Source organism: Schistocerca gregaria, chromosome 3 (genome assembly GCF_023897955.1).
Source record: "Schistocerca gregaria isolate iqSchGreg1 chromosome 3, iqSchGreg1.2, whole genome shotgun sequence".
NCBI lineage: Eukaryota > Metazoa > Arthropoda > Insecta > Orthoptera > Acrididae > Schistocerca > Schistocerca gregaria.
This window is the reverse complement of record NC_064922.1, coordinates 355,779,467-355,797,605: the sequence shown is the minus strand read 5'-3', so window position 1 is coordinate 355,797,605 and position 18,139 is coordinate 355,779,467. Positions and strand designations below refer to the sequence as shown.

General features: G+C 39.5%; 1 protein-coding gene across 1 annotated transcript in view; it reads right to left on the bottom strand.

The window, feature by feature from the left end:
• The window catches only part of LOC126356154 (integrin alpha-PS2-like), a 372,087-nt gene that overhangs the window by 22,448 nt on the left and 331,500 nt on the right, over window positions 1–18,139 (bottom strand). Inside the window, exons 14-15 of the mRNA XM_050006898.1 lie at window positions 17,542–17,788; window positions 6,481–6,650 (exon numbers count right to left, since the gene is read on the bottom strand). Of these exons, the coding sequence (XP_049862855.1) occupies window positions 6,481–6,650; window positions 17,542–17,788 (417 nt within the window). The remainder of the gene's footprint in view (window positions 1–6,480; window positions 6,651–17,541; window positions 17,789–18,139) is intronic.

Sequence of the window (18,139 nt, the reverse complement as noted above, 5' to 3'; positions counted from 1 at the left end):
ATTTTCTCCTTTCATCAATTAAATTCAATATTTCTTCTGTTACCCAAGGATTTCTAGCAGCCCTCGTCTTTTTACCTACTTGATCCTCTGCTGCCTTCACTACTTCATCCCTCAAAGCTACCCATTGTTCTTCTACTGTGTTTGTTTCCCCCATTCCTGTCAATTGTTCCCTTACGCTCTCCCTGAAACTCTGTACAACCTCTGGTTCTTTCAGTTTATCCAGGTCATATCTCCTTAAGTTCCCTCCTTTTTGCAGTTTCTTCAGTTTTAATCTACAGGTCATAACCAATAGATTGTGGTCAGAGTCCACATCTGCCCTGGAAATGTCTTACAATTTAAAACCTGGTTCCTAAATCTCTGTCTTACCATTATATAATCTATCTGATACCTTTTAGTATCTCCAGGGTTCTTCCATGTATACAACCTTCTTTCATGATTCTTAAACCAAGTATTAGCTATGATTAAGTTGTGCTCTGTGCAAAATTCTACCAGGCAGGTTCCTCTTTCATTTCTTAGCCCCAATCCATATTCACCTACTACGTTTCCTTCTCTCCCTTTTCCTACTGCCGAATTCCAGTCACCCATGACTATTAAATTTTCATCACCCTTTACTATCTGAATAATTTCTTTTATTTCATCATACATTTCTTCAATTTCTTCGTCATCTGCAGAGCTAGTTGGCATATAAACTTGTACTACTGTAGTAGGTGTGGGCTTTGTGTCTATCTTGGCCACAATAATGCATTCACTATGCTGTTTGTAGTAGCTTACTCGCATTCCTATTTTCCTATTCATTATTAAACCTACTCCTGCATTACCCCTATTTGATTTTGTGTTTATAACTCTGTAGTCACCTGACCAGAAGTCTTTTCCTCCTGCCACCGAACTTCACTAATTCCCACTATATCTAACTTCAACTTATCCATTTCCCTTTTTAAATTTTCTAACCTACCTGCCCGATTAAGGGATCTGACATTCCACGCTCCGATCCGTAGAACGCCAGTTTTTTTTCTGCTGATAACGACATCCTCTTGAGTAGTCCCCGCCCGGAGATCCGAATGGGGGACTATTTTACCTCCGGAATATTTTACCCAAGAGGACGCCATCATCATTTAATCATACAGTAAAGCTGCATGCCCTCGGGAAAAATTACAGCCATAGTTTCCCCTTGCTTTCAGCCGTTTGCAGTACCAGCACAGCAAGGCCGTTTTGGTTATTGTTACAAGGCCAGATCAGTCAATCATCCAGACTGTTGCCCTTGCAACTACTCAAAAGGCTGCTGCTCCTCTTCAGGAACCACACGTTTGTCTGGCCTCTCAACAGATACCACTCTGTTGTGGTTGCACCTACGGTACGGCTATCTGTATCGCTGAGGCACGCAAGCCTCCCCACCAACGGCAAGGTCCATGGATCATGGGGGGGCTCATGAATGTACATTATATAAACCAAGGAATATTCATAAGCCATAGTAAGCAAAATCTCATAGTTATGTAAACAGTGTTGAATTCATTGTACACTCACATGTCCATAATCAGTATTGGTAGAAGCATTGCTTTCATTCATCCTAACTTCAAGGAGGAAAAGCACTTCACTTCTCATTTTTTTAAACCCACTCGCTGTCATCTCCTTATCATATTCTCGGAAGCAACATGTTCCTAATTTGAGAAATGGTGACAACCTGGTGCTAGTCAAGCAATGACCCAACACTCCATATGTAGCAGTTTGAGATTACAGCCTTTAGGGCATATAAAGGTGTAATAAAGGAAAAAGAATATAGAGGCAAGCAGAAAATAAATTCTTTTCTAACATCTCATAACTGTAATAAAATAAAGAAGGAAAATATTTCTAGTTATAAAGAAGGCGCACAAAGAGATATACAGGCTGTTTGGGGAGGAAAGATCAATATTTTAAACAGTGATAGTACAAGTAATTCTGAACAAAAAATATTATATGAACATAGACCTGCAAATGCTTCATTAGGGAGGTATGGGTCATGTGACATACGTAGTACAATCACCCATTCTTTGCACAGTTGTGCCATGTAAGCCGCATTGTGAAGTGTACCAGTGACTGATTGGTTAGCTGTGTAGTGTATGTGTTAACTGTGTTCGTACAAGTGCTGCTAATAATGCCATGCATCAACAGTAATGAAGAATACGCAGATATGGTGTATGTTTTTTGGCTTCTGCTACGGTAGTGCTCCAGCTGCAAGAGAAGAATGCCACAGGTGTTTTCTGACTCCATGATTACCTGATCACACTGTGTTTACCAAAGTGTTTATCACTTTGCATTCAACAGGCTCTCTTCCAAGTAGACATTTTTCATCTGAGTGTGCACGTCAACAAACTTGCAAGAACAGGAAGAAATTATTGCAAGTATTGAGCAAAGTCCCAGTACGAGCATACGAAGAATGTCCCCCAGTATGAATGTCCCAGAGATATGTGTATGGGAAACATTACATGTGGAAAACCTGTATCCATTTTACATACAGTCTGTCCAAAATCTCTACATTGGCAACAATGCCCAATGACTTCAATTCTGTCACTGGGCAATTGAGAATAGCCATTTGCTTCCACACATACTATTCGTTGATGAAGCCTAGTTTTCATGACATGTAATAAACAGCACACACAATAGTCATCAATGGTCATGGGAAAATACATACGCTTCAGTGGGTAGCAATTTCCAAGTTTGTTTTGCCATAAATGTTTGGTAAGGCATGATTGGTAACCTTTTGATAGGTCCATTTATTATCAATCAGTGATTGACAGGAGAGAAGTACCTGCTTTTTTTGGAAAATTCATTTGTGGAACTATTGGTAGACATTCCTTTAGCTAAGTGAACTGAAATGTACTTTCAACATGATGGTGCCCCTCCACATGTTACCTTACAGGTGAGGGATCATCTCAACTGCACCTACTCTAATTGCGGGACTGGCTCTGGTGGTGCTATTAACTGGCCCCCAAGATCACCTGTCCTTATGCCTCTAGATTTCTGTGTATGGGGTTGGATGGAATCAGAGGTGTGCAAAGTGAAAGTAAATAAATGTGATGAACTGCTTCATCTCATCATGCTGAATTGATTAGGAACTAACTACGGGCAATTGAACAAGCAGCACAACATGTTATCGCTTGAGCTCAAAAGTGCATTGATGTTCTTGGTGAGACATTTGAACCTGTTCTATCAACTGTACAACATCTGCACGATCAGTGTTAAAGCCATTTGTAAAAGACGTGGTTCGTCTTTTTCAACTGAATACATGTAACATGCAGAGTAAATGCAAAATAAATAAACATTATGTAAAACTGTTTAATGTAATTATACTTCTCTTTAACATTGTTTTCAAGAAAATCATGTTACGGTCCATTTGTGCATATATGTTCATGTTGTGCACATCAATTTTGCAGAATTAAAGTTCCTTTCAATACTCATGCCTCTCTAGTGAAGCATTTGTGGACCTATGTTCATATAACACTTTTTGTTCAGAATTTCTTATACTATCACTGTGTAAAATATTGACCTTTCCTCCCAAACACCTTGTATATGACTTAGAAGCAAAGGTTCCTGTTCTATTTCTCTATGAGCTATCAGTTGGCAGGTAGAATTTTTTTTATGGCTTTCTACCTTCTTCCGGTAATCTTTCCAGCATTTCATTCCTCACCCAATTCAAGAAGTGTGTGTGGATGGATATTCAACATTCTTAATTACAAATAAAGTGAAACAGCTCAGTAGCTGATTAGAGATGAGTGCAATAAAATAATTGCTATCATTAGGCTAGAAATATACTGCAGACCTACTAGTTCATCATCCAAAGAGGACTAATTAAGCAAGCTTAATGAATTTATAAATAATTTGGCAAAAAAATGTAATTATGCACATCTCAAACAGCAATAAAAGCTTGACACAATGGTCAACACTGAACTGATGTCCAGACTATAACTGAAGCACGAGTTGCACATAGGCACAACAAAAAGACTCTCACAATTATAGCTTTTGGCTGTTAAGGCCTTTGTCAAGAATAGACACACACACACACACACACACACACACACACAGAGTATCAGTCAACTGAAATCACACTGCGAGCAGCAGCACCAGTGCATGATGGGAGTGGTGACTGGGTAGGGTAGGGAGAAGGAGAAGGGGTAAGAAGACAAACGGCATTTGTATGTTTGTGAACAGTTGCTTCAGAGGAAAAAAGGAAGGGATATCTGCATTGCATTGTGACCGGGGACAAAAAAATGGGTTCATTACAATAACCCTGAATGCAAAAAATCATGGGGATATCTGGGCCATGCTTCCACATAGATGGCCAAACCGAATATTCAAGGCTCCAAGATCATGCTCTGCATTTGGTGGGACCAGCTCGGCGTCATGTACTACGGGGTGTTAAAACCAAGTGAAACAATCACAGGTGCTTGTTATCAAATGCAATTAATGTGTTTGAGCAGAGCATTAGAAGACAAATGGCCGCAACACAGCTAGAGGCATGATAAAGTGATTTTGCAGCATGACAACGATTGACCCCACGTTGCAAAAGAGGTCAAAAACGTACTTGGAAACTTTAAAATGGGAAGTCGTACCCCACCTGCCATTGTCTCCAGAAATTGCTCCCTTTGATTATCACCTGTTTAGATCAATGGCGCATGGCCTGGCTGACCAACACTCCTGATCTCATGAAGAAGTCACAAATTGGATCGATTTGTGGATCGCTTCAAAATATGGACAATTTTTTCGATGTAGGATTCATACACTGCCCAAAAGATGGGAGAAAGTAGTGGCCAGTGACAGAAAATACTTTGAATGATACATGTGTAACCAATTTGTTTCATTAAAGCCTCAAATGTTGGGGAAAAAACGGCGGAAGCAAAGTTGTACATGTGACTTCTGAAATTTTCCCGGCGTATTTGTTCTTCTAATAATTTCCGGGTATTCAGCTGGATCCCGTCGACATTCTGCCACGATATTTCAGCCCAGAGACGTCCGGCCATCATCAGGTGAGTACACAACTACTGAAGAGCCCAGGTGCAGTCACTGTATTTCATTGGGACATTCAATGGAATACAATGGAACAAAAATTTTAGCTCCGGTTTCCGGATTTTGGGATTCCGTAATCAAGGAATCAGTGGAAATATGTCTTGCCGATAATCTTATAATCGTGACAATGGCTTTCAACTGGATAAAAATTGGAATCCTGGTATTAAAATTATACATTCACAGAGGAATAGACAGCGTCATTCGATACTCAATGACTAGATGATCTTTTACTTTGACCACCGAGGGCAGCACGTACAACTCGGCTATGCCGCGCATGTCAACACGTGACGCATGCGCTGTAGGATTCTAGTACATTTCGCATGCGCGAGATTCGGCATAAATACCGCGACTGCACCTGGGCTCTTCAGTAGTTGTGTACTCACCTGATGATGGCCGGACGTCTCTGGGCCGAAATATCGTGGCAGAATGCCGACGGGATCCGGCTGCATACCCAGAAATTATTAGAAGAAAGCTGTACATGTTGTACTTTGGAATGGTCATGTTTTATTAGAAGAGTAAAATGTACAATGAGCATGTGGGCCAAACAGGGATGAAGCCATATGGACGTATGCAGAACACAGTTATATGGTGCAATATAACATATCAATTTGATAATGTGGTTGCTTAATGTTTATCTAACCAACAAATGATGTCTGTAACATTTGAAAGTCTTTTTATTAGTTAAGAAATTTAGGATCACAAACTGTTTGGAAGTTTTTGCCATTGTTCATGCATTTACATGGCTATGGATGGATGCCATGCATCTTCAGGGAGTGCAACAGTTGCAGCTTTATCATGATTTTTGATACCTGTTGAGCTTTCAGTTATTCCATGCTGCACTTTCCTGACTTGGTGATGTGAGGCATGGCTTGGAAAAGAGTACTATGGCAATAATGATGATCTCATCAAGAACAGGAGAATCATCTCAGTATATGTCAAATATGTATTACTTCTGTGGTGTTATCATTCCTGAGTTGAGGTTATTGTGATGTTTCTATACAGAGATGGTAATATGAACAGCTACTGTATTTGAGAGTAAGAATATATGTCACATTAATTTGAGAAGTCTCATATTTATTTTCAAAATTGGGTATTTTGCTGTAGTTTTGACTTCCAGTGTCCACTGCAGAATTTGGAAAACAAAGTCCCAGCTCTTCAAAATTGTCAGCCATGAAGAAGTAACAAGGTGAGTAAATTAATATACTGAAGTTACAGCTCACAAATAAACTAGTCATCTACAACCAACAGGAACACCACAATTGGTACATCTTTGTTATTAACTTCTTATTCCAAGATTTTCAATTGTAAATTTTTGTATGTTTTAAAACGAGCTGCAAAGGAGAAAAAAATATGTTCCATATATAAAAAATAGTACTGCATTCATTCTGTAGAATTCATCCCTATGAATCTAAAAAAGGCATATATGTGTTTTCTATTACTCACCCCATGACTGAGATGTCTGTTTTTATGGAGATAGGTACACTGAAACGTTTTACATTGTCTTCCAAGGAACTAGCATTTTCTGGGTTGGTGCTATTTATTTCTGTTAAAAATTCATACTGTGGTTTCAAATTCTCTTTGTAGAATGGCTCCAGAACAACTTTGTAGTGCAACTGTAAACAATAAAGGAACATTTACTATAGTTTACATATATCTGACTTATGTTGACTGTAAGATTCTAGAAGTATGGATAACATTCGTCATTCATCTACACCCACCATAATGCATTTCTGAATGAAGGTTCCTGTTTAACATACCAATCATCATGACTCCAGAATTAAATTGTCACTTATATGTATATGGATGTATTTGTAATGCTATGAGATTGAGATCAAATTATTCATAACTAATGTAACAGAAAACTTCTAAGTGGATGTGTAATAGATTGTATCAAATAGATACAGCATACACACACAAATGATTATTAAAAATATTGCAGTATACTTTTTTTGTTCATATTCTTTGGCAATTATAGTTTTGTGTAGATGCACATGCAGTTAATCCATGCCTGAGCCATGTTTGTCTTCTGTCAATGTCATTATACACATTTTCTTACAACCTTAATTGTGTTATCCCTACCCCATAAGAAACAGAAACACACACATAATATTCAGTTACAGGTCTGTTTTAGTCTAATTTTCCAAATGGCCTGCATAATTTTGAGGGAAAAGTGATTATTTCCCACTTTTACATAGAGATGACAACAATATTAGTAAAATTTTGTTACTGTTCTATAGGTACACACTATGTAATAACATGAATCAAGTGTCACAATTTTATCTATGGAAAATATTTGTTAATGTAGTTCCTTGTCTTGGTGATTTCTCAACAGCAGAAAATCATACAAATTTGGTAACAGTTAATAAGGATTCTACTGCTTCATTTTGAAAAGTCAAGAAAGGGATGGCTAAATTCAAACATGGTCAAAGTTCTGTTGATGATGTTCAAAGTGAAGGACATCTCAAAATGCAGCCACAGCAAATAATCAAAAAGGTGCACAATTTGGCACTGGATGATCAACTAATGAAGGTGGATGCTTTAGGCATGTTAGAACGATGTGTATGGTACAGCTCACATGAAGAACTGATGGTGAGAAAACTAGTGGAAGACTGACACAACTGTTGTTACCTGCTGACTAACAGTAAATACAATCTTCTTGCAATGTTTAACCAGTTTTAAAAATAACCTATGGACTTTGTGCACCATGTTCTTATTGTACTTGTGAATTTGGTGTGTAAGAAGGTGAAGTCAGTTTCATCTGTTGTAAAGCATGCTCATCCACAACTGCATTAAAACTACAGGACATACAGAAAACAAACACAAGTCAGTGGATTGAGCATCTTTCCAAGTTTTCAGCTAACACTACAGGTGTACACCATTTATGACATGGCAAATATCAATACATGTGTGCAGTTCATTGAAGGCACTGACACGGGAAGTTGCAGCAGAGCCTGCTTTGGAAATCTGTTGTCTGAGTTGCCAGTCTCCAGGCATGGAGTAATTCGATGTGACAATATGGAGTGGATGGTTTGTCTGCATGTTCTGATATACCTGTCCCTAGTGGTGCACTCATCAACTAGGCCATGGAGCATATAGTGAATCAAAACTTGGAGAGATGCCCTATCCTCTGATATGTGTCATTTTTCTTTATGTCTTGTAGTTTTCATGCAATCATCTACTTAAATTCCCACAGGTACTTCTAAATAACTCTGTACAAACTAAGTACACATTTTTATAGTAATAATGGTTTTAATCATTTGTTAAACTTGGACCTTTAGTCAACTGAGCAATAATATCAATACAAGTGAATGTGCTGTTGCAGTCATTTTTTCCTTGATGGGCATTTATTGCTAGGGAGACTCTTTCATAGTTAACATTTTATGTATTTGAGATCAGTCTGCATGAACTTTTCAGTTGTAGTGAGTTGCCTGATGAGCCAAAAGCCAAAATAATAATTTCTTGAGTAGGCATATATTATTTTTATATATGGATTTGGAATGGTAATAGGCAAGAGGCTACATGACTATAGCAAAATGTGTTACTGAGCAAGAGACAGCTGAATCAGCTAAGATTTGCTGCTGTCGATCATTGTGTTGCTAAGACAGGATCTGTAACACCACAAATAGTGGACTGAGGTACACCAAGATTTGCTTATGCGTATAACCAGAAGGAATGTGTTTCATAGGAGTTGAAGATTCAGATATAAGTGGGGCCCATGAGAAATAGGGGCCTTGCAACAAACTTGTGCTGTCACACTAGTTGCCTTGCGTAACATACACTGTGAACACGCGGTGTGGTTCCAGGCCCATGGGGAATCAGGTATGTCAATGAAAAGGTACCCACTAAACACCTTAAAGTAATGTATTTAAACATGCAGTTACAAATTATTAAACTCATCTGAAATAGAAACTTGGAATTCGTAAGACCTATAGTCTCATGTGCTGTGATGCACACTACAGGACCAGTATATCTCATTGGTCCCAGATATAAGCAAATGGCACACCATTGCAGCACATGACACATATCATAACACCACTTGACTGGTCTTTCAGGGGCAGTTCATATATCTGCATCATCATCAATGTGTGTGGGATCTTTTTCTTGCCAATCATAGGATAACTTTTATCAATGGTTTGTTGCACAATCAATCAATCTGTTGTTTGTAGTTTCAGCTTGTTTTCGGATAAAGTAAGAGGTGAAAAAGATACAACAGCAAATTATCACAAATATTTTATATGTGTGAATTATGATCCTCAGTGTACCCTAGGCTAGACGCCAGTAGCAGTTTAATGTGACAGCTGCAATAGCAGGTGTCTGTCAGATAGGTCCATAAGTTCTCCAAGCACATCTTTTAGGTGCTGCGTGCAAGGGATCTGCAATCTGAGACTGAATGTTATCTCAGTGGCTGGCACAAGTCTAGGCAGTGTATGGATATATACTATGGTTATTGTCATTTATTTATTGAACATGTTCTGTTACATTGTAATATTACATGCGCAAAGGTTAACTTAAAATGTTATTTGTTAGCCTTCTAGCATACATCCAGGTTTTTCAGGGTATGTATAAAGTTATAGCTGACACCAAAGGATTGTCTTACAACTGAAAGTATTATTGAATTACAAAAGCTGTGAAAATCTGTTATGAACTATGTCTAAGTCCGATTTATTAATAGGCCATTGTTATCCTTTCTGTTATTCACTTCCTGAGAGTATCCATCTCTTTTGTTAAATTACTGCAGCCTAAAAGCAGGTAGTCAATGTTTGGTCTCCTCCATCAGTTACTGTGTCATCAGTCACTCTGACTGAACTGTTTATCATAGGTTTTCAATTCTCTGCAGCATGTTAACATAGCTGTAAAGTTCAGTGCTAGCTTTAGCTTAGTTATTAAACAGTGGCGGATCTTAGGAAAATATGGTTTGTGTTTGTGGATTGTAGTAAAATATGGTTTATGTTTCCCCCCTTTTTAGTTTGTTGGCACTTAATCTGCCATTTATTTATTTGTCTTCAAACTCTCCCCATAGTTTTTCTGTATTGCACATACAGGTAATTTGCTGCAGCTTACAGTTTTCCTAGATAAGGGTGCTTTATTAGCTAGATTATCAGCTAGTTCATTGTCTACACCCCAGTATGAATTTTAATCCATCCAAAATTTACCTGCCTGTTGTATATGTGGCAATTTTTCATTTTTCCTTGTGTTTCTTCACTGAAGAAGCTACAATTCTTCGGATTTCATAACAAAAGGTATACTATGAAGGTAATTTAGTCAGGGTTGGAGGTTTGTGTATTTGTTGACTTTATTGGAAATGTTGACAAATGCCGATTATGTACACTGCAGCCATGTTTTTATGTATTGCTGATGAGGGGTGAGGAAGGAGATTTAATGTTCAGAAAATTGGTGATGGACACTACATGCTAGGATGTTGGACCATTACTTCTCTGCAGAAGATCAATCAAGTCTTGTGCACAAGAAGTGGAGTCTTGTCTACAAGAAGTGGCACAAAAAAGTTTGAGAGCTCTATTTAGGCGCCCTTCTAAAAAGTCTCACATCCATCTTCCTTGAATAAGTGCCGCAAATTACCACTTTACCACAGGTAATAGCTTATTTTACAATGAACAGCTTGACAACCGGACAAATCCAAATTATATGGTGATTGGTAAACTCATAATGTTTTCACTCACTTTCAGCAACATAATGTCAGATCATGCAAAACCTGCAGTTTAGTAGTGCCCTACCTTGTCCCCCTTCCCTCCTTGCTAAAACCTATGATGAGAATGAAAATTGCTTTGGCAATAGTGAACTGAGTGCTTTAAAGTAAAAGTTGTTGGGTTACCTACCCTATTCATCAGAGCTGACAGCCCCTGATTCCCAGTTATTCCCATGTTTAGTGAAATTCTTGTAGGGGGAAAAGGTTTTAGTCCAATGATGTATTTGTGGCAACATAAATATGCATGTTGTATAAATCACACTCCATAGCTTCAATCTATTAATAGGCCACCTGCTTAGCTGAATGGTAACATGCTCGCCTACAATGCAAGCGGGCCCAGGTTCGATTCCCAGCCAGGTTGGAGATTTCCTCTGCTCGGGGATTGGGTGTTGTGTTGTCCTCATGACCATTTCATCCTCATCACTGGCACTTAAGTCACCCAATGTGGCGTCGAATGAAATAAGACTTGCAATTGCGGCCGAACTTCCCCGAATAGGGGCCTCCTGGGTAACAATGCCATATGCTCATTTCATTTTTTATCTATTCGTATTTCACAAAGTCCAATAACCTAAAATGTTCTCCACTGCCAGACTGTAGCATCTGTCCCATTCACCTGCAACATCAGAATCCTGCATGACAGAACAGAGATGCAGGATGCGTTTATCACAGCAAGTGAAAGCAAAGCAGATGTTTACTGTATGACTGAGGCTGCTTCCAGAGATGAAAACACAGCCTAATGTATCAGCCAATGGCTGCCAGGGCCCACTACGTGTGCACCATGGATCAACAGCAGTAACATATGTCGTGATCAACAAGCAGACTATTTTCCTACGTCACTTGTGATTGAAAATACTCCCCGCAGGTCCATCTGCCAACTGGCCTTATAAGCTGGTGCACCACTGGCCAGAAGGCAGTTTGGCATGCCTCCTGGACTTGCAAGGATGTGCTATCCTGGCCGCAACATCCATGTGCCTTGTCTGCTGGTAGCCCTGATTCATCAGGAGTGACAGCTTCAGACTGTGACCCAAGAATGTGATGTAACAGTGGTCTGGCCTCCCTGGACAGCTTTGTGGTACTGCTGTGCCGATCACTCTCTAATTGTTTTATTTCTGTGTTTCCTTTGGTGGACTTTCTGTAGCAATCAACTTGTGAGGAAAAGAATTTATTTTGTCATTTCTGTGCTACTTTGTTTTTTGGTTAAATTGTGTTTTATTTTGACTACTTTGTCGACATCAGCAATGTTCTTGTCTGTTCATTTTTCCCAATAAAAAGAGATTGAGGAATATCATTTGCATTTTGTCTCTGCTACCACACATACAGCACAGGCTGAGGACTTTTCCCTTTTCTCTCAAAATGTAAATGACCTAATAAATTTTCTACTTGCATATAACTTTTTTACAGGACCCATTACATTTTTCTCCTTTTACTGTGGGAATTAAGACTTAGATTTACAATATTAAAAAGGATAACACTTACAGAACATTAGGAAGGGTTTTTCTTTTTAATATTATTATCATCCTTTGCCAAGCATCAATGGAAAATTCAGTTAATATTGTTTAGATTTACTGTTATAAGTTGTTTGTTTTATTCCTTCCAATGTTTCCTTTATAATGAGATTTGAGTAACTTACTGCTTGTGAATATGTGTGAATTTTTGACATTCACAATAGATAAAGTTCAGTTCAAGTGACATGACTGTATATTGCTTACAAGAAATTTTAGTAAAAGCACTGAGAATTTCATTGAGTTGGCTGGACAGATGTATGAAAATACCAAAAAAGTGAAAAATTATCATGACTAATATAGTGTAGAAAACCTGGTGGCATTCAAAAAAAGCTTCCAGCCACCTGAGAATGGTTAAACAAAGGTGCCGTATGGTTTTCAAGGAAATGTTATAGCACACATCTGGCAAAATAGGGTCTAGTTCAGTTATTGATGATGGAGGCAGTTATTGATCACACACTTTTCTCTCCAAAATAGAGCACAATGTTTCAATAATAATGAGACCTAGTGACCGTGGTGATCAGGGGAGATGGGAGAATTTATCCTCATGCTCATAAAACAAGTCCTGTGTGATACAAGCTGTGTGAACCAGGGATTTTTTGAAACTTCCTGGCAGATTAAAATAGTGTGCTAGACCAAGACTTTTAACTCAGAACCTCTGCTTTTCATCTGAGCTACCCAAGAATGACTCACAACCCATCCTCACAGCTTCAATTCCTCATCTCCTATCTTCCAAATTTCACAGAAGCTGTCCTGCAGACCTTGCAGAACTAGCACTCCTGGAAGAAAGGATATTGCGGAGACACGGCTTAGCCACAACCTGGGGTTATTTCCAGAATATCTTCCAGGCTGTGCTAGTTCTGCAAGGTCTGCAGGAGAGCTTCTATGAAGCTTGAAAGGTAGGAATTGAAGCTGTGAGGATGGGTTGTGAGTCGTGCTCGGGTTTCTTAGATGTTATAGCACTTGTTCGCAAACGACAAAGGTCCAGAGTTGGAGTCTAAGCATGTCACGCAGTTTTAATCTGCCACGAAGTTTCATGTCAGAACACACACTGTTGCAGAGTGAAATTTAATTCTAGAAACATTCCCCAGACTGTGACTAAGCCATGTGTTCATAGTATCCTTTCTTCCAGGAGTGCCTAGTTCTTCAAAGTCTGCAGGAGAGCTTCAGTGAAGTTTGGAAGGTAGGAGACAAGGTAGTGGCAGAACTGAAGCTGTGAGGATGGGTCAGCAGTCATGCTTGGGTAGTTCAGATTGTAGAGCACTTGCCCATGAAGGGAAAAGGTCCCGAGTTGGAGTCTCAGTCCGGCACATAGCTTTAATCTGCCAGGAAATTTCATATCAGTGTACATTCTGCTGCAGAGTGAAAATTTCATTCAGAGGATTTGTTGTCTTGGATCACAGCATCTCCACTGGAGAACAAACATTTTACCACCAGACAGACCTGATCGGCCAAAGTGGGCACATAATCCTTGGCAGAAAAGTGACCTTACAGAGTAACCATGGGGCCCAGGAGTATCAAGATATAGCTGCACAAATCATCACCAAACCCCTACCATATTTCACTCCTGAAATGTAAACTTGACCAGAAGTTTGAAACAGAGGGAAACAAGACTCATCTCACCAAATGACATTTTTCAATTGCTCCATAGCCCATGTTTCATGGCTTTGGCACCAGGTTTTCCTTCTAATGGCATCTGAATCTCAGGTGAATAGTTTTGGAATTCCAGCTAGCCCTGCAGTTTCCTGAATATGGAATCTCTTTATTTTGTTCTGGTGCTGAAAGGGTTTGCGACTGTGTCATTCAGTTTTGCAATGATTTTTGTGGCTGTCGTTCTCTTGTTTCTCATGACAATCATCTTCAGCGATCATGTCATGATCACTCAGCACACACTTTCATCCACTTTGTGACTAAGCAGATAAAGTTTTTCTGTTTTCCCTACATGTGGTACAAATCTTTGATACAGTGCCTCTTGAAACACCAAACATTTCAGCTACCTTGGTTAAGAAAGTACCCACCATATGAGTACCAACAATGTGCCCACATTCGAATTCACTTAGCTCTGACATAGTGCACTCACAACTACAGAGAACTCTGTTCCGAGCATAACTGACACCTGCAACATATTGAGGATATTACACTGGTAATGTTTATGGTCAAATACCAACACAACCTGCAGGCTTGGTAAGCATTTGCATTTATGTAGAAGCTTGCATTTCCTGCAGTGTTGACATATTTTTGTACAATTCCTGTAGCTTCTGAAGAAGATAGCAAATTGTGGAACCGTTACAGTCATTTCACTTTTATAGTGAACAATGAAAGTATGTTTGGTGGTAAGCAGAAACTGCTTGGAGGAATACTAATAGTGGTCCAGATTTATAAATAAACACTAATCTACATCTACATCCATACTCCACAAGCCACCTGACGGTGTGTGGCGGAGGGTACCCTGAGGGCCTTCTCCCTTCTATTCTAGTCTCGTATTGTTAGTGGTAAGAAGGATTGTCGGTATGATTCTGTGTGGGCTCTAATTTCTCTGCTTTTATCCTCATGGTCTTTTCGCGAGATATACGTAGGAGGGAGCAAGATACTGCTTGACTCTTCGGTGAAGGTATGTTCTCGGAGCTTTAACAAAAGCCCATACCGAGCTACCGAGCGTCTATCCTGCAGAGTCTTCCACTGGAGTTTATCTATCATCTCAATAATGCTTTCGCGATTACTAAATGATCCTGAAGCATGCTGCTCTCTGTTGGATCTTCTCTCTCTCTTCTATCAACCCTATCTGGTATGGATCCCACACTGCTGAGCAGTATTCAAGCAGTGGGCGCACAAGCGTACTGTAACCTACTTCCTTTGTTTTCGGATTGCATTTCCTTAGGATTCTTCCAATGAATCTCAGTCTGGCATCTGCTTTACCGACGATCAACTTTATATGATCATTCCATTTTAAATCACTCCTAATGTGTACTCCCAGGTAAGTTATGGAATTAACTGCTTCCAGTTGCTGACCTGCTATTTTGTAGCTAAATGATAAGGGATCTTTCTTTCTATGTATTCGCAGCACATTACACTTGTCTACATTGAGACTGAATTGCCATTCCCTGCACCATGCGTCAATTCACTGCAGATCCTCCTGCATTTCAGTACAATTTTCCATTGTTACAACCTCTCGATACACCACAGCATCATCTGCAAAAAGCCTCAGTGAACTTCCGATGTCATCCACAAGATCATTTATGTATATTGTGAATAGCAATGGTCCTATGTCACTCCCCTGCGGCACACCTGAAATCACTCTTACTTCGGAGGACTTCTCTCCATTGAGAAGGAACTCTTCAATCCAATCACACAATTGGTTTGATAGTCCATATGCTCTTACTTTGTTTATTAAACGACTGTGGGGAACTGTATCGAACGCCTTGCGGAAGTCAAGAAACACGGCATCTACCTGTGAACCTGTGTCTAAGGCCCTCTGAGTCTTGTGGACGAATAGCTCGAGCTGGGTTTCACACGACTGTCTTTTTCGAAACCCATGCTGATTCCTACAGAGTAGATTTCTAGTCTCCAGAAAAGTCATTATACTCGATCATAATACGTGTTCCAATATTCTACAACTGATCGACGTTAGAGATATAGGTCTATAGTTTTGCACATCTGTTCGACGTCCCTTCTTGAAAACGGGGATGACCTGTGCCCTTTTCCAATTCTTTGGAACGCTACGCTCTTCTAGAGACCTACGGTACACCGCTGCAAGAAGGGGGCAGGTTCCTTCGCATACTCTGTGTAAAATCAAACTGGTATCCCATCAGGTCCAGTGGCCTTTCCTCTTTTGAGCGATTTTAATTGTTTCTCTATCCCTCTGTAGTCTATTTTGATATCTACCATTTTGTCATCTGTGCGACAATCTAGAGAAGGAACTACGGTACAGTCTTCCTCTGTGAAATAGCTTTGGAAAAATACATATAGTATTTCGACCTTTAGTCTGTCATCCTCTGTTTCAGTACCATTTTGGTCACAGAGTGTCTGGACATTCTGTTTTGATCCACCTACCGCTTTGACATAAGACCAAAATTTCTTAGGATTTGAACGCCTCTCGCATAGCCCTCCTCACACTACATTTTGCTTTGCGTAATTTTTGTTTGTCTGCAAGGCTTTGGCTATGTTTATGTTTGTTGTGAAGTTCCCTTTGCTTCCACAGCAGTTTTCTAACTCGGTTGTTGTACCATGGTGGCTCTTTTCCATCTCTTGCGATCTTGCTTGGCACATACTCATCTAACGCATATTGTACTCCTGCTGTCTGGGTTCGGAGGTCATCCTCAATTCGTACAGGCGGTTGGCAGAATTGGTGAAGGCGGAAAGCCTCGCTCGCGGGGTGGAATCAGAGCTAACTATTTGTAATATCATTCCCAGAACCAATCGCGGTCCTCTGGTTTGGAGCCGAGAGGAAGGCTTAAACCAGGGGCTCAGACGATTCTGCGGAGATCTGGGGTGCAAATTTCTCGACGTCCGCTATCGGGTGGAGAAATGTAGGGCCCCCCTGAATAGGTAAGGCGTGCACTACACGCCAGAAGTGGCTACAAGGGTAACAGAGTACATGTGGAGTGCACATGGGGTTTTTTAGGTTAGAGAATTCCCTCCCTAGGCCCGACAAGGTGCCTCCTGATATGCGGCAAGATAGGAGTAGGAAAAATGCAACAGGGAATAACAATATTAATGTGCTAATAGTAAACTGCAGGAGCATCTATAGAAAGGTCCCAGAACTGCTCTCATTAATAAACGGCCACAACGCCCACATAGTACTAGGGACAGAAAGTAGGCTGAAACTAGATGTAAACAGTAATGAAATCCTAAACTCAGATTGGAATGTATACCGCAGAGACAGGCTGGACAGTGAAGGGGGAGGCGTGTTTATAGAGATAAGAAGTGCAATAGTATCAAAGGAAATTGACGGAGATCCGAAATGTGAAATAATTTGGGTGAAGGTCACGGTTAAAGCAGGCTCAGACATGGTAATTGGATGTCTCTATAGGCCCCCTGGCTCAGCAGCTGTTGTGGCTGAGCACCTGGAGGATAATTTGGAAAATATTTCGAGTAGATTTCCCTACCATGTCATAGTTCTGGGTGGAGATTTTAATTTGCTGGATATAGACTGGGAGACTCAAACGTTCATAATGGGTTGCAGGGACAAAGAATCCAGTGAAATTTTTTTAAGAGCTTTATCTGAAAACTACCTTGAGCAGTTAAACAGCAATTCAAGAGATATCAGTATTTACTTGGAGAAAAATGCATGTATCTTACCTGCTTATTTCTTGGCAAAGGGTTACCAATATCACACTTTAAGGTATTATTATTTTGTGTGGAAGGGGCAGAACATAGTACTGGAATTTCTTGTTCATTGTCATCCAATCTCTCAATTTTAGTGTAATGTAAACCAGGTGGAATTTTCAAGTTATACATTGTTTCAAATGAATCTTCTCCCATATTTATTACTTTGACTTCTATTTCAAGTTTCTCTCCAGATCCTAGAAAATATCTTGTTACAGCCCTGGAACATGGTGATAAGCAAAAGATTCACATTTATAGAAGTGGAAAAAACACCACATAATGAAAACTGTAGTTACAAACTTAGTATATGATTTAAAAGTAATGTAAATACAAAAATTAATAATAACTAAAATAAAATATTGGACGTACTAGATTTACTGATATGTGGTTGTTGTACTGATTGGGAGGACTTCTTAGCAACATTCTTCGCTGTCTTTGTTAGCAAGCTTAGAATCTCTGTCTTCTAAAACTATTTTTCAGCATTATACCAGTAAATACATGTTATTACATGAATATTCAGGAAATGTAGAGTTTTACATAAATATGGTTATAAGATAGCTTATTTTTAATA